The 22,500-nt window shown below is 47.0% G+C and overlaps 1 protein-coding gene across 1 annotated transcript in view; it reads left to right on the forward strand.

The window, feature by feature from the left end:
- LOC135115846 (myb-like protein Q) overlaps positions 1 to 22,500 on the forward strand; it is a 209,441-nt gene that overhangs the window by 22,495 nt on the left and 164,446 nt on the right. Inside the window, exon 2 of the mRNA XM_064032859.1 lies at positions 2,054 to 2,077. Within this exon, the coding sequence (XP_063888929.1) occupies positions 2,075 to 2,077 (3 nt within the window). The 5' untranslated portion in view covers positions 2,054 to 2,074. The remainder of the gene's footprint in view (positions 1 to 2,053; positions 2,078 to 22,500) is intronic.

The following is a 22,500-nucleotide window of genomic DNA, read 5'->3' on the forward strand; positions in this document are numbered from 1 at the left end:
TGCGTGTTGACGTGTGCAAAAAAAAAAAAGTAAGAGTTAAATATAAGTGAAGGAAATATAAAAGTTTTGTAATAAAGGAAATCACGATCATAATAATCATAAGTGAATTAGAGGGATTTACTTTTGTTTCTCGGATAAAATCGGCGCTGCAGCAGGAGAGGAAGTATGAGGCGACTATTTTTCCACAATTACTTATAATTATATATTGGAATGCATGGTGAATATAAAGTGTATATCTTTATGTTATATTTATGTTAAAGAAATATCATAGCTGCCAACACGACAATTCCGAGAGAGAGAGAGAGAGAGAGAGAGAGAGAGAGAGAGAGAGAGAGAGAGAGAGAGAGAGAGAGAGAGAGAGAGAGACGTACGTAGTAAAACACAAGGGTTATATGTGTATGTTTTAAATGCGAATATTTTAGTGTGGCCTCATCGTAATATTTGACCAGTTGTCTGCATCGTGTTACCTGACTTTAATAAATTTACCTGTCGAACGTTCACCTTTTGAGGCTCGAGGGGGAGGGGAGAGGGAGATGAGTGGGATGGGGAGGGGGAAGGGAGGGTGCAGTCCTCGCAATGGGGGGAGGGAGAAGAGGGGGTATTATGTACATAGTCAGCTGATTTTGTTATTACTTGCTTCTTTTGAGAAAGAGAGAGAGAGAGAGAGAGAGAGAGAGAGAGAGAGAGAGAGAGAGAGAGAGAGAGAGAGAGAGAGAGAGAGAGAGAGAGATTGGGATGTGACTAAAGGGGTAGCGTCTGTAGCCCACAACAAAATCTGAGACATGCAAGAGAGAGAGAGAGAGAGAGAGAGAGAGAGAGAGAGAGAGAGAGAGAGAGAGAGAGAGAGAGAGAGAGAGAGATGGAATTACACCGGATATGAACTTGATCTTGTATTTACATCTGCTCTATATCATGTTCTCTTCTAAATATACGAAGGCTGTGGCAAGCTGAGGTACGGGCGAAAATAAATAGATAGTCAAATAAATAAAGTGAAGGAAGAGCAGAGAGAAGGAGGGAAGGGAAGGGAAGGAGGAAGACTGAGGAGAGACGTCAAGGATAGCGTATTGTTGTTATTGTATCGTTACTGTTATTGTTGTTATTGTTGTTGTTTGGTTAACACCGTCAGCACCATCACCTTCTTAAGGCGTAACTATGGCAACCAGGCGCATCTGATCCCCGTGCATTTACTCTCTCTCTCTCTCTCTCTCTCTCTCTCTCTCTCTCTCTCTCTCTCTCTCTCTCTCTCTCGTCGCTAGGTCTGGAAGAAGCGAAACGCAACAAAATCTTCATCTTTGTTGTTTATTATCTTTTAAAATATTCTGTGCAAAGGCTTTATATTATCGTCGAGTTATTCTCCTTTGTATTTTGTCTAATTTTATGTCTTAGTCCCGCATCATGAGGCTCGCTTTGAGAAAATGATCAGGAATAATTGTATGTTATTATCCCGCCACAGTCGTCCCTAATTACTGCTAAACTAAAGGACAGGCCGAGGTGAAGAGAGAGAGAGAGAGAGAGAGAGAGAGAGAGAGAGAGAGAGAGAGAGAGAGAGAGAGAGAGAGAGAGAGAGAGAGAGAGAGAGAATGTAACGTGTGTGTTTGTGTTGTGTTGGAGGGTGGGTGGATGTGTGGGTGGGTGTGGGTGTGTGTTCGTGTAAAACGCAAAAAAGGAAACGTTTCAAGTGGAAGGAAAAAATACAGAATCATCATTGCCATCATCATCTTCATCACTCATCATCGTTATCATCAATATTCGCTTTAGACCAAGACGTTAGCTGACTGCAGTACCTTTGATAGAAGAGAGAGAGAGAGAGAGAGAGAGAGAGAGAGAGAGAGAGAGAGAGAGAGAGAGAGAGAGAGAGAGAGAGAGATGACAGTGACACAGACAGAATACCAGATAGAACCGAAGAAAAAAATAAATACAAACAAAACAAAAAGTTAAAAAAAGAGGATCATGAGGAGGAGGAGTAGGAGGAGGAGGAGGAAGAGGCAGAGGAGGCAGCAGGCTATGGCAGGCTAGGCATAACGTGTGTCTAAAACTCACTTTCTTTTTGCAGAGACGCAGAGACGCACCCGACATGGTACTACCTGAGTATTGGTTCACCTTTGCCTGTGACTGACGCTCCCTTAGGCTCATCTAGAATCCTTAGTCCTTACGCTTTTATTTTTTAGTTTGTCTCCCTCCCCTCCTTAGTTCATGCCTGTGGGGGGGCAGGTCCTGATTTCTGTTTGTTTTTGAGTCCGTGACTTAACTTACTAACTAACTGGCTGCCCTACTAACAAACATCCCGCTAGCTGCTGCTACTAAAATTAACTAAACTACTTCTACTACTACTTCTACTACTACTAATTTGCTTGACTTCGTTGCTCGTTGCCTAACCGTGTGTATGCCATATTTGTTACTGTGTTTGTACCATCGTGTTTATTTCAGACGACTTGTGTTATCTTTTACGTAACACACGACAACACGAACGAAGCTGATAATAAGGTATCGAATCCTGCTTATGAGGTGTTGGATCACATTCATAAGGCGTTGGATCCTGTAAGTGACGGAATGGCAGGTGGTTGGAGACGGGATTAGCGAAGTATTAAAGGTATGCAGGGGTGAGAGGTCGCCATGGGGTGTTAGGAGGAAAGGTGAGAGTGTCAGGGAGAGTCAGGGAGGATGAGGGTGTGGGAGATTGTAGAGAAAAGTATGAAACGTGGGATTTTGTAAAGTAAGACTGAGTAGATTGAGTTGTAAGGGAGATGTGTGGGCGTAAGAGAGTTACGAAGTGTCAGGGAGAGAGGTGAGGATATGGGAGGAGGAGAATGAGAGTGTCAGATGTGAGAGCAAGAGAATGTTAGTGTAAGAGTAAAGAAGTATCTGATATTAGAGTAAGAGGCTGTTAGAACATGTGAAAGCGAGGTTAGGTTAGAGTTAGGTTAGTTTAAGTTAAGCTAGGTTAGGTTAATTTACGTTAGATTAAGGCAGTATCACGGTGAGATGTGTGAGAGTAAGGGAGTGTCAGGGAGAGCTGTGGGAGTGAGGGGAAGGAGGGGGTGTCGGGGATGTCAGAGTGAAGGGTAAACCATCACAAGATTGTCGCCCCACCGGACGCTAGCACTTGCTGAATCCGGTAGCCGTGGTAGGGGGAGGGAAGTGGAGGAATGGAGGGAATGGAGGGAGACTGTGACACTGCCGGCCTTCCCTCCCTCCCTCTCCCCCTCTCTCCCTCCCTCCCCTGACCTCTTCCCTAAACCCCTCAATTCGTCCCTTAGAATTATTCCTCGTTGCTGTTTTACTTTAAGTGATTCCCGGGAAAAAGTTTAAAGATAAATATTGAAAAGAAAAAAAAACTTATTACTCGTGGGTTTGTGGTTAATATGATAAGTAACATGTATATTTTTGTTCGTGTTTTGAGAGTGTTTGTTCTTTTTTTTTTTTTTTTTTGTACGAGTTGTTTAAGTCTCCTTGCGGTATTAGTGAGGCAAAATTCCTTCGGGTATTGCATCGTCAAATAAGTTTAAAGAAAATGCCGCCGAAGTTTTGAAACCGTGTCGCCAGAGTGCATCATTCACTTGATCTTGCCCAGTTGTAAAATAGAAGTTTTACAGGTGTTTTCTATTTCAGTTAAATCACAGAATTATTATACTAAAATTTTTTCTCTCTCTCTCTCTCTCTCTCTCTCTCTCTCTCTCTCTCTCTCTCTCTCTCTCTCTCTCTCTCTCTCTCTCTCTCTCTCTCTCTCTCTCTCTCTCTCTCTCTCTCTTAAGCTTAGAGGCTCTTACACATTCTTAACGAGACGGGGACAGAGACACAGACCTCACCACTGTTAATTTGACATCAGAAGTCACGGTGTTTGAAAGCTGGCGGCGAGCAGACCGCGTTAAGAGCATTGCGGAGAGGTACTGAGGCCGCGGCGCTGGAGTGATGCTCTTGTACAAGCTCTTTAAATAGTTGGTACAGCCTGCAGTAAGCCGCGCTGCCTTTAGATAGTTGGAAAGCTCTTGAAAAGCCCTGAATAAGCCCTTTAAATAGTTGATACAGTTCCCTGAAAGCCCTAAAGTCTGTAGATGTAACATTTGCTGCACTCTCTCACTCTCTCTTACTCTCTCTTACTCTCGCTCTCTCTCACTTCACCTTCCTTTGCATCCATCCAAGGAATGTTACAGATGCGTTTGCTTGCCTGCTTGGATATTTCTCTCTCTCTCTCTCTCTCTCTCTCTCTCTCTCTCTCTCTCTCTCTCTCTCTCTCTCTCTCTCTCTCTCTCTCTCTCTCTCTCTCTCTCTCTCTGGTGGTGTACGTATCTACTTCTGCTTGCGTTTAGTTTGCGTCAGTGTTGTTTATTTGCTTGAATCTGTTTCACACGTGCATGTTTAATAAAGCAAAAGATGTGTGTGTGTGTGTGTGTGTGTGTGTGTGTGTGTGTGTGTGTGTGTGTGTGTGTGTGTGTGTGTGTGTGTGTGTGTGTGTGTGTGTGTGTGTGTGTGTGTGTGTGTGTGTGTGTGTGTGTGTGTGTGTGTGTGTGTGTGTGTGTGTGTGTGTGTACTTAGTCATATACGTGGCCTTCACCTTTCTCCCCTCCACATTTTGTCCTCTCTCTCTCTCTCTCTCTCTCTCTCTCTCTCTCTCTCTCTCTCTCTCTCTCTCTCTCTCTCTCTCTCTCTCTCTCTCTCTCGTATCGATACTATTACAGCTACACACACACACACACACACACACACACACACACACACACACACACACACACACACACACACACAAATATAAAAAAAGAAAAGAAATCACAACAAGAATATTACTTGAATATTATTTTTTGAGAACGCTGAGGTAAAAAAAAAAAAATCATCCATGTTTCTCGGACAAATATTTGAAACGTGATTGGAATAATGCACTGAACTCTGCGCTAAGTAAATGCGACTCACACTGACTCGCACGTGTCTTGAACGAACCCTTTTGTGGTCCCGACACTCAGGGTTCGTCCAGGGAACACGCTCGACTTCCGGCACAACACCTGCGGCCTCGGAAAGGACGAGACTGAGCGATTAAGTGAAGCAGTGAGTCATTGCTTCGAAAAAAAAAAAAAGTAATTACAAACCAGAGCAAGAAAAAAAATAGCAGTTAATTACATATGCAAATTTTATCCGGACGTGTTTAATGATTTATTTTGGATTCTTTTATTTGTGTATTAATAAGGGAATGAAAAGGTTAAATTATACACCACTTAACTTATAATATATTTTTTAGATCATGTTTAATTTTCCCACTCCGTATTAATTGAAATATTGTGTCGCTTTTGAGAAAGTTATAAAGTGATTCCCGTAACATTGAATTTGTGTCTTCTGCCTCGTGATTTGAGGTCATTGCGCTGCAGACCGTCTTCTTTCAATTAGGTGTGTTCGATACGTGTTTCGAATCCGTCCCCCAAGACTCGACTCACGCTGCTTTGTCCTAAGTACCTCTGCTTCGATTGCTCTCTCTCTCTCTCTCTCTCTCTCTCTCTCTCATGTTTTATTATTCAGAATTTCATCTTTTTCTCTTATTCCTTCACACGTTCCTTTCTATCACATTCAAATACATTCTATGTTTCACTTCCTCCACCTTTCTATATTCCTCCAGTTCTTCCATCTCTCCTCTCTCTCTCTTCCTCATCCTCTTCCTCCTGGGTCGTCCTCTTGATATAGCTTTCATTTTATCTTTTTTTTCTTGAAGACCGACGATCAATAAGAGAACTCGTAGCTATTATGCGGGATAGTATTGTCTAAGAGAGGAGGGCGGGGCTGCCTCTCCCTTGCCGATCGTGCTAAAGTGCCATTCACGACAGGTTGGAAGAGTTGCGTTTTAATTTTGCTACAGCTCTTGGAGACGCGAAGGAGAGAGGGAGAGGGAGAGGTAGGTAAGTTGCTGTATGCTTCCTCATTTCGTGTGTGGAATGTGAGTTTTGTATGTATGTATGTATGTATGTATGTATGTGTGTGTGTCTTTCTCTCATTTTTTCTCTCTCCTCCTCCTCCTCCTCCTCCTCCTCCTCCTCCTCCTCCTCCTCCTCCTCCTCTTCATGCATTTGGCTGATGCGTCTCATTCTTGGACAAAATAAGAGCACGAGACAGAGAGAGAGAAAGAGAATGAGAGGATCGCTTGCTGTGTTTAAGGATCATTAGTACAGTGCTCTCCTACTTCCTCCTCCTCCTCCTCCTCCTCCTCCTCCTCCTCCTCCTCCTCCTCCTCCTCCTCCTACTTCACTTCTTACACACCAATTAGACTGCTGTTTTGCCTCGTAGGGATATGAGTTTCTCTCCCTTTCTTCTGTCTCCTCCTCCTCCTCCTTCTCCTCCTCCTCCTCCTCCTCCTCCTCCTCCTCCTCCTCCTCCTCCTCCTCCTCCTCCTCCTCCTCCTCCTCCTCTCCCCCAGCTTTATCAATATTTTGTCGCTAGAGATAAGGGATTTGGGAAGATCCTTAAAAACAGTCGCTTGCGAATCGCTGAGAGAGAGAGAGAGAGAGAGAGAGAGAGAGAGAGAGAGAGAGAGAGAGAGAGAGGTGAAATATCATTGTTAAAAATCAAAATTCAAAGTCGAATGCACGCTTCTACACACACACACACACACACACACACACACACACACACACACACACACACACACACACACACACACACACACACACACACACACACACACACACACACACACACACACACACACACACACACACACACACACACACACACACGAACGCACACACATACACGAAACGAGCGCGCATATACCCCTTACACACACACACTAACGCACGCACGCACGCTCGCACGCACCCACGCACGCACACGGTGTCGACAGGACGAGGGTAGGCACTTGTCCCTCTGGTGAAGGAGTGTTGAAAATCCGTCGCATTGTCTGTCGCAGGAGGACCCTTAAAATTAAACCCGGCTAGACACTCCGCTTTTTTCTTTTTCTTTTTTTTATTCCCTGAGTATCTGCTTGCTCTCGCCACCGTCCGTTCTCCGCCTACTGAGTGCTCTCTCTCTCTCTCTCTCTCTCTCTCTCTCTCTCTCTCTCTCTCTCTCTCTCTCTCTCTCTCTCTCTCTCTCTCTCTCTCTCTCAGTATAGACCATCATTTTGGCATCATTTTCTATTTTTTTCTTTATCTTTCCGGCTTTCCCTTGCTCCCCATTCTCTCTCTCTCTCTCTCTCTCTCTCTCTCTCTCTCTCTCTCTCTCTCTCTCTCTCTCTCTCTCTCTCTCTCTCTCTCTCTCTCTCTCTCTCTCTCTCTGCTGATATATCCCAGAAATCTCCTTCCTCCTGCATCCTCTGATATTCCTACGTGTCTTATCATTGCTACATTATCCACCCTTCTCCCTCCTTCCCTTTCCTTCCCTGCTTCCTTCCTTCCCTCATTTCTTCCTTCCTCCTCTCCTCTCTTCCACAATTTCCCTTTCGTCCCTTTGGCAAGTCTCTCTCTCTCTCTCTCTCTCTCTCTCTCTCTCTCTCTCTCTCTCTCTCTCTCTCTCTCTCTCTCTCTCTCTCTCTCTCTCTCTCTCTCTCTCTCGCTCTCGCTCTCGCTCTCGTTTCGATGGCTCTGTTGTTCTTCACTACCGGATCGAAATCAGATTCACTGGTTCCTTTTAAAAATTCGACTCGTTTCTTTTTCTTTGGCAGGTGGTGAGGTCTTTTTATTTGATTGTGCTTTTTTCAGTCCCTTTGCTTAGTGTAAAGAGACGTGTGTGTGTGTGTGTGTGTGTGTGTGTGTGTGTGTGTGTGTGTGTGTGTGTGTGTGTGTGTGTGTGTGTGTTATCTTGTCTATATGATACCAAAACTTCCGAATCAACTTCTCCTCCTCCTCCTCCTCCTCCTCCTCCTCCTCCTCTTCCTCCTCCTCCTCATCTTCTTTCTCATTTTTTAATGTTTCTTTTCTTTTTCTTTTCCTGCTTCCTCGTCCTCATTTTCCTCCTCCTCCTTTACTCGCTTCTCATCTTCCTCATTTACTTTTTTTCATTTATTACTCTTACACATTCCTCCTCCTCCTCCTCCTCCTCCTCCTCCTCCTCCTCCTCCTCCTCCTCCTCCTCCTCCTCCTCCTCCTTTTCCTCTTTTCCTCCAATTCTCTTCTCCCTTATGCCGACTTTCCCTCGCTGGATAAACACTTATTTTTACATACAGTTACACACACACACACACACACACACACACACACACACACACACACACACACACACACACACACACACACACACACACACACACACACACACAGAGAGAGAGAGAAGCGCGTGCGCGGCGATATTTTACAGGTGGAATCTTTTACACCTTCCCTCATTACTGATATTGACAGAGCATTTTGTTAGCCGTAATTAATTTCTGAAGCGAAAAAAATAAATTAATTTACCCTTCCCCCTCCTCCCGGACCATCTCTCCTGCTCCTCCTCCTCCTCCTCTTCCCGTGAATGAAAAAAAGAACTACAGCAGTCAGGTATAAATATGTCTGGCTTTGGGAGGTGAAAGAAGCGGCTATTGTTTCACTGAGATCTTTTTCCTCCTTTTTTTATCATTATTTTTCTCCCTCCCTCTCCCTCTCTCTCTCTCCCTCTCCCTCTCTCCTGGTCGCGTCCTCAGCGTTTCATTATCAGAGTGAAGTATCGAGACTAGAAAAACGCCGTGGGTGAATTTGATACCTGGAGTTAATGCTGAAAAGAAGTGGAATATAACTGCAAGGTTTTCACTTCGGGATTTTTCCACGTGTCTCCTGCAGAGGCTGGCCAAGGAGGGAGGGAGGGAGGGAGGGAGTGGCGGTGGCAGGGTGGGAGGGAAGGGAGGAAAGAGGGAAGGAGTGAAGGGTAATGTATGGAAAGGAGAGACGGAAGGTGTATGAAGGTGTGGAATATGAAAGAAGGAGGGAGAGGCGTTTGAGAGAGAGAGAGAGAGAGAGAGAGAGAGAGAGAGAGAGAGAGAGAGAGAGAGAGCTTCTCATCTTTACATTCTAATTGTTTGTTCCTCTCTATTATTTTTACCTTTCGCTCTTTGACTTTCTTCCTCCTCCTCCCCAGCATACATAGTGTCTTTCTTTTCCTCTTATTTTTGCTTCCGTCCTAATCTTCCCTCATCTTTTTCTCCTTTCCTTTCGTATACTTTGTTTACTTGTCTTGCTCGCATAATTAATTTCCTGTCCTTAAAAAGCATAATCATATCTCATAGTGTTCTGCTTTACCTTCCTCCTGCTCCTCCTCTTCCTCTTCCTCTTCCTCCGTGCCGTCATCATCTTAACATTACAAAGACGTATCACCGAAGCGCCTCACAACCTCCGCCTCACCTTACCGATATTTCGCGCATAAGATGTATAATTCCCTCCAGGGACTCCGCGGCATGTTCCCCTGCATCCCTCCGTCTGCGTCGCCCCCCGGAGCCGTGGTGGGCGGGACATGTGATGCTGGTGTGAATTATATAATGTTTTAAAGCGGACAAAGCCATCCTTAAATGTGTAACTTGGAAGCCTCTCGCACCGCCTGCCGCTCGCTGATGGCTGCTTGTGGCTTCGGGCGCCCAGCTGCGTCACTGCGCCGCCACGAGTGAGGTGCAATGCGTAGGGTGGTGGTGTGGTGGTGTGGTGTGGTGTGGTGTGGTGTTGGTTGTGTCCCTTTCTCTCTCTGTCTGTGTTTGTCTGCTCTCTCTCTCTCTCTCTCTCTCTCTCTCTCTCTCTCTCTCTCTCTCTCTCTCTCTCTCTCTCTCTCTCTCTCTCTCTCTCTCTCTCTCTCTCTTGCTCCTCTTTCGCATGTACTTACCTATCTATCCTCCTTCTCTTCTTCCTTTTCTATCTCCATCTTCAGTTATGCCTCCTCCTCCTCCTCCTCCTCCTCCTCCTCCTCCTCCTCCTCCTCCTCCTCCTCCTCCTCCTCCTCCTCCTCCTCCTCAGTGTATTTTTTTTCCATATTTTGCATCTGTTCCTTACTTACCTTGCGTCCCTGTGTGCGTATGCGTGCGTGCGTGCGTGGGTGCCTGCGTGTGACCCAGTCTGATCCATTAGGCATCGTGGGATAGTGATTGGTATTCAAATCTGGCAATATTATAAAGAGTTTGACCCACGCATCAAAAGGAATCTGAAGTGATATTGCATTATAAAAGACCGACATCTGTATCTGTGTATTAATGTATTCCTTTTATCGCGCCCGAGAACCAAGGTGCGCCCGTGTATGTGTGTGTGTGTGTGTGTGTGTGAGGAGGAGACTAAAATGGGGCCTCATTCAATAACCTGTGAATGATAAGTGTGTAATTGCATTGTTAGCTGGGACAGTCGGGTCGTTAGCATGCGGAGGCGATCTGATTTCCCTGTCCGCCTCATTGGGATCTGCCGGGAAGTGAGTCACGGGGAGACGCTGCAGAGGAAGGGAATAAGTTGATGTGTTTTAGTAGACAGACGATTATGAGTGTTTAAATTTTGCTTTTGTCGTATTTTTAAGCTGGAGAAAAGGGAATTAAGTTGATGCGTAATTGCAGACACTGGACTATCAGGTATAATGAGGGTTTTTTGTTACGTTTCTTGGTTTGTGATGTTGCTTTAGTGTTTTATTGTATTTTATTATTTATTTATATCTATTGAATGAATACTTTCGTTTATTCTGTTTTCAGGTGAGTTTTATTCGATCTTACTTTGCGATCTTTTTTTTTTTTTCTACATCAATAAGTTCGCGAAAAAAAAAATAATAATGATTAGAATGGTAAAATGATAGAGCTAATAATAATAATAATAATAATAATAATAATAATAATAATAATATTAATAAGGGCAATGGTTATCGTCGCAGTAATGATAATAATGAATGAATGAAAATATGTGAAAAAAAACAATGCCAAGTAATGCCAAACAATTAGAGAAGGAGAGGAAGAAGACAGTTAAGTAAAGTGTAAGATTAGCTGGAAGAAGAAGAAGAAGAAAGCAAAAGTGAATAAAAACGAGAAAAAGAACGACTTGAATAATGCACATCAAGAGAGAACAACAAGAGAAGGACAAAGAAGGAAGGAAGAAGCAAATTTCAAAGAAGGAAGAGAGGGAGAGAGACAGAGACAGAAGGAAGAAAACCAGAACCGAAAGAGAGGCAGAGGAAAGTGAATAATAAGAGGGACGAGGAAGAATTTTTATCGTGGTTTGCCATCCCCTCTTTCCTCTCTCTCTCTCTCTCTCTCTCTCTCTCTCTCTCTCTCTCTCTCTCTCTCTCTCTCTCTCTCTCTCTCTCTCTCTCTCTCTCTCTCTCTCTCTCTCTCTCTTCCCCTCGATGCCGGTTGGAGTGGCAGAGGGAAAGGGAAGTAGAGAGAGAGAGAGAGAGAGAGAGAGAGAGAGAGAGAGAGAGAGAGAGAGAGAGAGAGAGAGAGAGAGGGGAAAAGCCACACAGACGAATGAGGGAATAATGTGAAACGAATGGAGAACATAACACTGATTGAGTAATTAATTCCTTGATGTCTACATTCCCTATTCCAGTCCGAACTAATGCGGAAGGAGGGGAAGAGGAGAGGGGACGGGCCCTGGAAAATATTGGAAAGAGGGGTTGCAAAGGGAAATGAGAGAACAATGTGAAGAACAGAAAGAGATAGACAGGCAGTAAGGCACAGAGAGACAGACTGACTGCTGCATGCTGAGAGAGAGAGAGAGAGAGAGAGAGAGAGAGAGAGAGAGAGAGAGAGAGAGAGAGAGAGAGAGAGAGAGAGAGAGAGAAGAATTGTTTTAAATCCCTTCCCGCTGCTGGTATTGATGGTTAAGGAAGGGAAGAAAGGAAGATAGAGCAAGAGAAGAGAGAGAGAGAGAGAGAGAGAGAGAGAGAGAGAGAGAGAGAGAGAGAGAGAGAGAGAGAGAGAGAGAGAGAGAGAGAGAGAGAGAGAGATTGTCATTGGGAACAGAGGAAGAAGGAATGTTAAAAGGCTTAGGTACGATGGATGAGAAATGGATAAATAAAGAGAGAGAGAGAGAGAGAGAGAGAGAGAGAGAGAGAGAGAGAGAGAGAGAGAGAGAGAGAGAGAGAGAGAGAGGATATCAGACCCAAAGCTTTGATTTCCAAATGTGTATTTAAATAGCAACATACATAACAGGGTACAGTGAAACGGGGGAGGGATAGGGGAGCATATTGGAGAGAGAGAGAGAGAGAGAGAGAGAGAGAGAGAGAGAGAGAGAGAGAGAGAGAGAGAGAGAGATGTACTCAGCATAATAAGAAAACGGTTGCTCTTTTCAAATATTTTTTACTTATACTTAGCACTAAACAAAACCTTACCTTATCTAACAGTCAGCCTAACCTTATTGTAAATCTAATCTAATTTAATATACAGGATGAGACTTGCACGTTTCTATAGACATCTTAAGTACCATTGTTAGTTGCTCAATCGTTACGTGTGTTTACTTGAGAGCAATTAACAGTATGGATTGACAGCTCTTAAAATGACCACTGATTGATGTGTCCTTGTACTCTCTCTCTCTCTCTCTCTCTCTCTCTCTCTCTCTCTCTCTCTCTCTCTCTCTCTCTCTCTCTCTCTCTCTCTCTCTCTCTCTCTCTCTCTCTCTCTCTCTCTCTCCCTCCCTTCGTCACCCCATGGTAAACAGAATCACCGACATTTGGATATAAAAACAAAACACATGTATTTTTTTTTTATCCCAAAGTCACCCTTCCAAAAAATAATTAAATACAAAACACTAAAAATTAATTAGTGCAGGAAAAGCGAGTGGTATAAAAAAAATAGAAAGAAAAAAAGAACAGGGGGTAAACGCGCTTCATTGAAACAGAACACAGTCTCTAAATGTTGTTGTGGTTTGCAATGAAGCAGAACAGAAATGCAGAATGATCCTTTTTACACTCTCTCTCTCTCTCTCTCTCTCTCTCTCTCTCTCTCTCTCTCTCTCTCTCTCTCTCTCTCTCTCTCTCTCTCTCTCTCTCTCTCTCTCTCTCTCTCTCTCTCTCTTACCTGGCTTCCTCAGGTGTTCTCCTTCAGGTGGACCCCTTCATTACCATCTAGGCTCTGTATTAATAAAGTGCCACGCTAGGGTGCAGTGTGTGTGTGTGTGTGTGTGTGTGTGTGTGTGTGTGTGTGTGTGTGTGTGTGTGTGTGTGTGTGTGTGTAATAACAGGACAGGAGGAACAAGGGTATCAGGTTACTTCTCAGACCACAGCAGCAAGGAGCATTACCTGAGCGAGGCTGAAGAAGGCGCAAAAGAAGGACGTTTACAGTGAAGACAAAGACAGAGAATGAAATCAGAGGAAATGTAAGAAAGATAAACTCGAATGTTACCAAGAAACGAAAGACGGAAAGGATTTGCGACGTTGATTATTGCAAAAGAGTGAAAGGTAACACGAAGATGTGTACAGGAAAATGTATGAGAAAAAATGCAAATAGAGGAGAAAAAGGAGGTGAAATAGGGGAAAAGATAATAAAAAAAAAGCGAAGACTACTGGATAATGCTTGAAGAAAATGAATGAGCAAAGGAGACAAATACAAGAGAAAGATGAGATAAAATAGGGCAAAAATTAAGAGTGAAGAAGAAGGACTGCTTGATGAAAGATGAAGAAAAAGAAGATAGGAAGGAGAAAACGCAAATAAATGAAAAATGAGATGAAATAAGACAAAAAAAAATAAGAAAAAGCGAGAACGAAGACATGAATAAGAAGTGATGAAAAGAAGAAAGAAAAAAAAAGGAGAAAAGGAGGAAGAAGAGGGATAGGGGGAAGGAGGAGGGGGAGAAAAAGAGAGACATTTTCGAAGAGAGGAAACGTCTTGGAAATGTATGGCGCGTTTTGACACGAGATGTATCGCCGTGGTTGGCCTGCTTTGTTGGGGAAGGTTATAGGCTGCTCGCGCCGCCTCTGTGTTGCATTAAAGTTCCATTGGGTCGCCCGTCCGCCGCCATGATTAATGTGACCTTCTCAATTTTGATGGAACAAAACGCTCCGTCAATATATCGACCTTAGTCTTCCTTCCATGGCAGGAGATACGTAGTCCAGCCTGACCTCTCTCTCTCTCTCTCTCTCTCTCTCTCTCTCTCTCTCTCTCTCTCTCTCTCTCTCTCTCTCTCTCTCTCTCTCTCTCTCTCTCTCTCTCTCCCCTAACCCACACATCCCCTTTTGCATCCCTCACATCCCCTCTCACACTCCTGTTTTTCCCTCTTTCCCCTCCCCATTGTATCACCCTCTCATCCATCCCTTACTTCCCTGCCCTCCCCTCCCCTCCCTTCATTTCTCCCTCCCTCCCATCCACTAGAACTCTCCCCTCATCTCCCCTTTCCTGACCCTGTGTGGTTGTTAGCTAGTTGTGTGAACGAGTGAATGAGCGAGACGTGTATGAGTGAACGAGCTAGGCTTCAGTCATAAGTGTTAAGTTGAAGTGCGCGGCCTGGCGCCGAGAGATCACCTACCTCCAGCCTTCTGTTCACACCTTCTGTGAATAAACACCTGCACTGTTACCTGCGTTTCCTGTGCCCCTGCTGGTCAAGAGTCGAACATGGCGCAGTGAGTAGGATCAGGACAAGGCTGCAGTGGGTACGGCGCAGAATGGAGAAGCAGTTGGAGGCGCTGGCTGCCCTGCTAGCGCGACAGTCGGAGCAGAGTCAGGCTCTGCTAGCGCGACAGTCGGAGCAGAGTCAGGCTCGCGAGGAGCGTTTAACCCAGCTGCTGGAGAGAGTGGGGACACAAGCTCCCAGTCGCACCACGGCGAGCAATGAAGGCGAAACCACAGCCCGCAGCACGTCTACCCAGGGCGCGAGGTTCCCGACGTCCGCCACCATCATTCCTCACTTAACGGCGTCAGCATCTTTACGTGAGTTCGACACGTGGCGCCATAAGTTTGAAGGATACGTAACCCTCGCCAGGATAGACTGTCTCTCCCTGGCTGAGCAGAGGGCGGCACTCGCTGCTGTCCTAGACGACGAGTGGACCCGTACACTTCGCTACGGGATAAGCTTACCGAGAGACGCGGAGTTAAGAACCATCCTCGATGCAATGTGTGAGTACCTGCGAAGCCAGCGCAACATCATCATGGATAGAAGAGACTTCTACTCCCGCGTGCAAGAAACGCAAGAAGGTTTTGACGACTTTTTTATGTGCTATAAAGGAAATCGCCAATTTCTGTGACTTTTGCGACCAGTGCATAAACCATCAGCTGCGTGACAGAATTGTCGTTGGGACACGAGACGAAGTGGCTCTGAAACGCATGCTGGAAAACAAGAAACTCACCCTTGAAAACGCCATAGATATTTGCAGAGCATCAGAGAGCGCTAACCAGTGTAGTGCAGTACTAAGGGGCGGCTCTCACTCTTCGAGCCATGGTGTGAACGCTGTCTCGAACTACAGGAAGGGCAGTTTCGGGGCTCAAGCCCCACGGGCTGTTATCGTTGTGGCAAAGATTGTCGCAGTGACAAGGGGATGCCAGGCAATAGATAAAGTGTGTCGTAACTGCGGGAAAAGAGGGCATTTTGCGAGTGTATGTCAGCAGACAGTGAGGAAACGACGAGGAGCTTCGAGGAGTTCCTCAACTGTCTCTCCTCATCGCGGTGCAGGCCCGAGGCGGGGAGCCAGTGCCAGTGTATACCAGCTCTTATCAGGCGTATACACAAAGACGGTGACAGCACGACCTGCGCCCCAGGTGCTCATTACCGCCACACATCCCGCTGGAAGAGACAAGATTACGTGGACTCCTGACTCTGGGGCCGAAACGACCGTTATTGGCCTCGACACGGCAACACTCCTTGGAATCCCGCCCTCCAGCTTGGCGCCCGCTGATGGTGATGGACTTTATGCTGCCGGTAATCACCCCCTCACCTGTGTAGGAACTTTCTCGTCGCACTTGCAACTGGGCGACAGGGAAGCTGAGACTGTTGTGAGCGTGGTGAAGGAGGTGAAGGGGCGCTGCTTAGCTGGTACGATTCCATCGCTCTCGGAATCCTCCCCGAAGATTTTCCGGCTCAAATCCGACCGCTACGCAGGGAAGAACAGCACACCGGCAACAGCTCCATCAAGTACCCGACCGCCTCGCAGCCACCTCTATCTACGCCCACAGAAGTGATCAGCTGGCCTCATTCCTACGACCCAACGCCACAGCAGCGTGCGGGGCACGCTGCTGCTGTGATCAAGGCCTTTCCCAGCGTCTTCGAAGCAAAGGAAGGTTTACGTGCAATGGCTGGTGGATCCATGGCCATCGAGTTGACAGACGACGCTCGACCCTTCGCCGTAACAGCATCTCGTACAATCCCTTACAATTGGCGTGAAGAAATTAAGAGCCAGTTGGAAGAGCTGCTTAACAAGGGAATCATCGAGAGTGTGGACTACCCTACGGCATGGTGCCACCCCATCGTGCCTGTCCCAAAAAGACATCTGGTGTAAGGCTGTGTGTTGACCTGACACGACTCAACCGTTACGTGAAGAGGCCCGTGTATCCAGTGCGCTCACCTCATGACGCCATCGCCTCGATCGGGACCGGAGCAGTTTGGTTCACCACTCTTGATGCCAAGATGGGGTATTTTCAAGTCCCCATTAGAGAAGAAGACCAGGATTTAACCTGCTTCATAACACCTTGGGGTCGGTACAAGTTTCGGCGAGCGGTTATGGGTCTCGTCTCGTCTGGAGACGAGTATAACCGTCGAGGAGACCAAGCTCTCGGCGACATACCTAACACCATCAAGATCGTGGACGACATCCTGGCCTATGACTCCACCTACAGTGCGCACTTAGCCCATGTCATTCAGATTGTGCGGCGGTGTGACCAGCACGGCATCACTCTCAACCCACAGAAGTTTACATTCGCGGAAAGAGTGGTAGATTACTGTGGTTACTCTGTTTCTGGACAAGGCTACACGACAGACTCAAAGAAAGTTAAGGCAATCTCTGACTTCCCACGACCACAGCACATCACCGACTTACGATCATTCATGGGTCTTACAAACCAGCTTGGAAGCTTTTCTCCTGCTGTGGCTGCAGCTGCACAACCCCTCAGAGATCTCTTACGCCCGAAGAACAGTTGGTGCTGGTCTCCTAACCATGAAGAGGCGTTTGAGAAGGTGAAACAGTGTCTCGTCAGCCCACCTGTCTTGGCATACTTCGACCCATCATTACCAACGATGCTACAGACTGACGCCTCAAGGATGCACGGATTTGGATTCGTTCTCCTGCAGAAGCACAGTGACCAGTGGAAGATGGTGCAATGCGGGTCAAGATTTGTTACAGACACAGAGAGCCGCTATGCAGTAATAGAGTTGGAAATGGCTGCAATCGTCTGGGCAGTCAGGAAATGTGGCACCTACCTGAAAGGACTCCCTCACTTCGATCTAGTGCTCGACCACCGCCCGCTGATACCTCTCCTCAATAGCAAGTTGTTGGGAGAAATAGAGAACCTGCGGCTGCAGCGCATGAGGGAGAAGCTTGCTCAGTATTCTTTCACAGCAAGCTGGCAAAAGGGATCGACACACTGTGTGCCCGACGCCCTCTCACGTGCTCCAGTACAGGACCCAGTGGAGGAAGAGGATGCTGCTACTTCTGGTGACCTCGACCCTCTCCACTCAGCGGTCATCTCAGCGTTATCTGCCACCAATGAGGACGGCGTCCGCTTAGCACCACTCCAGGATCAGACTGTGGAAATGGTACGTGCCGCAGCAGCAAGAGACGGGGAGTACTGCTTGCTCAAGAACGTCATCATAGAGGGCTTCCCTGATCATTGCCACGACCTCGATCACCGCTTGCGTACGTACTGGCCGGTGCGCAGTCTGCTGGCCGTAGACGACGACCTGGTGGTTTACGGGCCGAGGCTTCTTATTCCTCACAGCCTCCGCCGAGAAACACTAGAGCGACTCCATGACAGTCATCAGGGGATGGAGCGCACCAAGCGACGGGCCCGACAAACGGTGTACTGGCCTGGTATGGACAGAGACGTTGAGAACGTCGTTTCTGGATGCTCACTATGCCGTCCACTCCTACCAAGCCAAGCCAACGAACCTCTCTGGCAGGACACGGACACACCCAGCAGGGTGTTTGAGTCAGTTTCTGCAGACTACTTCCACGCAGCAGGCCGTACATACCTCGTGTATGTAGATCGCTTGTCTGGGTGGCCTCACGTGTCTGCATGCTCACGTCCAGCATCGGCTGATCAGCTCGTTCGTGTCCTTCGGGGTGTGTTCGCCGACACGGGCGTGCCTGTTCTCCTGAGGACTGACGGTGGACCGCAGTTCACTTCTTCATCGGTACGGCGCTTCCTGGCTCGATGGGGGGTGGAGCATCGTGTATCTTCACCTCATTATCCACGCTCCAATGGTCACGCCGAGGCAGCGGTCAAGTCCGTGAAGAAGCTGATCCTCACGACCACACAGCAGGGACACCTGGACGAGGATGCGTTCGCTCGCGGGTTGCTGGAACTGCGCAACACTCCGAGGGCGGAAGGGCGATCACCAGCACAAGTCCTCTTCGGTCATCCTATGAGGTCCTGTGTCCCGGCTCATCATCGCTCATACGCTCAGCAGTGGCAGCGCGCTGCTGATGAGTGCGACGCCAAGGCAGAGCGACTGAGGAAGAAAGCGAAACTTCGCCACGACGCGTCCGCCCGTACTCTTCCTCTCCTGCACCTCGGTGGCCACGTCGACGTTCAAGATCACACGACAGGCCTCTGGGATCGCCTGGGTGTCATCGTGGCTGTTGGGCGAAGGAGAGACTACCTCATCAAGATGGGCAGCGGTCGCGTGATGTGGCGTAATAGAAGACACCTACGCCCACACAGACCTCTTGCTCCCCTTCCTGTCGAGCAGCACACCGCTCATGGCGGTGCAGCGCTTCAGCATCAGGGTCACGAGGAACACCACCATCCCGGCAGCCCGGAGCATCAGGGTAACGGGGTACACCGTGGCCGAGAGCAACCAGAGCGTCGAAGCAGCCGACAGCGTAGGGAGCCGAGACGACTGCAGGTGCGGTGGCACCGTAGCACCTACGATTAGTCGTACGTGTTCATTGTACGCTGTGTTTGTTTTGTGTATATGTACCGTGTTTCTGTACTTCAATCATTGTAACTTTGTTTCATGTGTTACGGTAGCCATAACAAAGATAAGGAATCTTCCTTATGTCTCGGGGGAGGTGTGTGGTTGTTAGCTAGTTGTGTGAACGAGTGAATGAGCGAGACGTGTATGAGTGAACGAGCTAGGCTTCAGTCATAAGTGTTAAGTTGAAGTGCGCGGCCTGGCGCCAGAGATCACCTACCTCCAGCCTTCTGTTCACACCTTCTGTGAATAAACACCTGCACTGTTACCTGCGTTTCCTGTGCCCCTGCTGGTCAAGAGTCGAACAGACCCCTCATGTCCCCTCTCTTTACCTTCTTTCTCTCTCTCTCTTCCCCTCTCCTTTCGATTCCTCCCCCTCTCTCACCATTCCCTCTTTTCTCCTATCCTCTCATTATTCTTCTTTACTCATCCATTCTCCCTTTCTCCCTCTTTCATGAACACTAGCAGCGAACACACACACACACACAAACACACACACACACACACACACACACACACACACACACACACACACACACACACACACACACACACACACACACACACACGTTGCTTCATTAATAAGTGGTCCTCTTTGTCTCCGCTGTTTCTATCTACACCCCACAGTTTCTTCGACCTTCCCCCGGACACACTTTAAGCGTGGAACCCCCTCATCAGCCAGCGGAAGGGAGGGAGAGAGAGCGAGAGAGCAAGAGAAAAGCAGGGTGACAGGGCGGGAGAGGTGGCAGGGTGGGGTCGGGTGGGGTGGGGTGTCTCGGGCAGAAGCGAGGACTGCTGCCGGACAAGATTAGCGGTTTGTGCATTATACACACGGACATTTAACAAAGGTCGCTAAGTGAAGCAGCAGCGGACTTGAGGTGGACGCGTAGCTGAGGAATACTTGATTTTTAGTCCCTCGGGAGTCTGTGTGGACGACGACTAGAAGGAAGACGAGGAGGAGGAGGAGGAGGAGGAGGGAATCGTAAGGGTGAAAGGTTGAGAGCAAAGGTTATGATAGAAGGGAAACATAGATAGTAGTTCATGCAATGGTACTCATGGAATAGAGTGGATAGTGAATGTGGACGGCTGTAAGGGTGAGGTGGAGGAGGTGGAAGGTCAATCTAATGCCCATATTGTGAGACGTCTTCTTCTTTCACCACAACTATTTTCAGCGGCCACAGAGATGATCAGCAGAGTTCTCAAGTGTGTTTCTCCTGTTAATAGTGTAGAAATATTGTTAACCTGTCACTAGAACCATAAAAACACCCTTAGAAACACGTGTAGCTTGAATTAGAATCTTTTGAATGTAGTGGAAATATTGTAAAGCTTGCATAGAGTGAAAACATTGATACTGTATTGGTGGAGGTGGAGTTCCGAGTGGAGGACATTCATATGTGGAAGGAACAGTGGAAGAGGAGGGTTCAGACCAAAAGCTATATTGAGTGGAAACATTAATAGAAGGTTACGTAATGCTTGAAGTGGAACAAAGGGTGGAGTGTGTTCGTATGTGGAGGACTGTTGTTAGGGACGTGGTGGAGTCCCCTGTGGGTGGAGATATGCATGTGTCACCGGGGGAAGTTTCAATGATAGAAGACGAAAGCTGCCGGAATATCTTTAATTTTTTATATATATTTCTTACACGTCAGTCTAAAGAAAAGAGTTTGCGACACAGTGATTGATCGACGGTAAATATTGTAGTCACATGAAAGGTTTAATATTTAACACCTTCGACTCTCTCTCTCTCTCTCTCTCTCTCTCTCTCTCTCTCTCTCTCTCTCTCTCTCTCTCTCTCTCTCTCTCTCTCTCTCTCTCTCTCTCTCTCGCTCTCTCGCCATGGAAAATGTTTGTGATGCTACTTCTTCAACACCACCTCCTCCTCCTCCTCCTCCTACTCCTCCTCCTCCTCCTCCTCCTCCTCCTCCTCCTCCTCCATATCTCACACCCTCACACTTTTTCACAGGTTACAAGGAGCCTTTAGTTTTCTCCCTTCTTCACCCTACCAACGAACACTCCCCTCCCCTACCATCCCTTCCCCTCCCCCTTCCTTCCCCTGCCACCATCCCACTTCCTCTCTTCCCCTTGGCCACTACAAAATTCATGGCGACGAATATTAAGTAGCCACCGCCACTCGCGTCGGCCACGTAGCTAGCGACCATGAGACCCGGGCCCTAACACTGAAACTTTCAACACCGTCCTCCATAGTGCTCCTCCTCCTCCTCCTCCTCCTCCTCCTCCTCCTCCTCCTCCTCCTAGTGGTGCTTCTTCTCCTACTGTTTTGTAAAGACAGAGATGGGAGCTGATAGACGTGAAAAAATAGGTAGTTTCAGTGACAGGAAAGGCAGAGAGAGAGAGAGAGAGAGAGAGAGAGAGAGAGAGATGCTAGTTGGAGATAGAAATTTAGACTGTCCTTAGTTTTGGCTTGACGAAAAAAAATGCATTCCCTTGTGTTTTAAGCTATATTTTTGGGGGAAACTGCCCTGTGGGAGGTTAGGTGAGATGAGGAAAGAGGAAAAGGGAGAGAGAGAGGACAAGGAAACATGGGAGGAATAGGAGATATATAACCGAGGGAGTTGTGCAGCCCGTTGGGGAAAGGTATGGGAGAGGGGAAGGAGGCGGGTGGGGAGGAGAAGGGAAGGGCGTGTGTGGTAGTAGAGGAGGCATTATTTATGGACAAGGAAACTGGGATTTGTGGAAGTTTCTTGGGCGTGACGAGAAGCCAGGTTACTTACTTGTATTATAGATAAGCTGCAAATTTGTTCAACTCCACAGACACACACACACACACACACACACACACACACACACACACACACACACACACACACACACACACACACACACACACACACACACACACACACACACATCACTACTACCAATGACACATACTCAACGCAAACATCGCCATTATGCCTTGTCAATGATTAAAGAAGAAAAAATCGTTTGTTATGACATCGATACAGGAGACTGGACCACTCACGTAACCTTCATACACACACACACACACACACACACACACACACACACACACACACACACACACACACACACACACACACACACACACACACACAGGTCGATACAGTACTACAGCAAAGGGGCCGCAGCGTAACAACAGCACCCATTGTACTACTTATAAATGAGGAATTATGGGAATTGAAGCACGTGTTGTGTACTTTGCATTATAGTCTTTCTGTACGCAGGCAACATGGGTGATGATGTAAAGGGGTTATTCACTACCCTTGTTTTTTCTTTAATGTGTGGTTAATTATATGTAATGCTTGTTTATTTTACGGAAATACTTGAATTATTCGGTATTTTCTCTATTATTATCTTTCATCTCTTTTTTTTATCTCCCTAATGTTTTTTTCTTTTTTTCTTTTGTATTCTTCCTTTCCTCAATCTCCCATCTCCCCTTGCTTTCTCTCTCTCTCTCTCTCTCTCTCTCTCTGTGTGTGTCTCCCGCATCTCTTTCTTCCCCCTCCTCCTCCCCTTTACAATCACTCCTTTCTCCCCTCCCTCTTCCTTCTTCGCTCCCCACTCTATC

Source organism: Scylla paramamosain, chromosome 30 (genome assembly GCF_035594125.1).
Source record: "Scylla paramamosain isolate STU-SP2022 chromosome 30, ASM3559412v1, whole genome shotgun sequence".
NCBI classification, from domain to species: domain Eukaryota; kingdom Metazoa; phylum Arthropoda; class Malacostraca; order Decapoda; family Portunidae; genus Scylla; species Scylla paramamosain.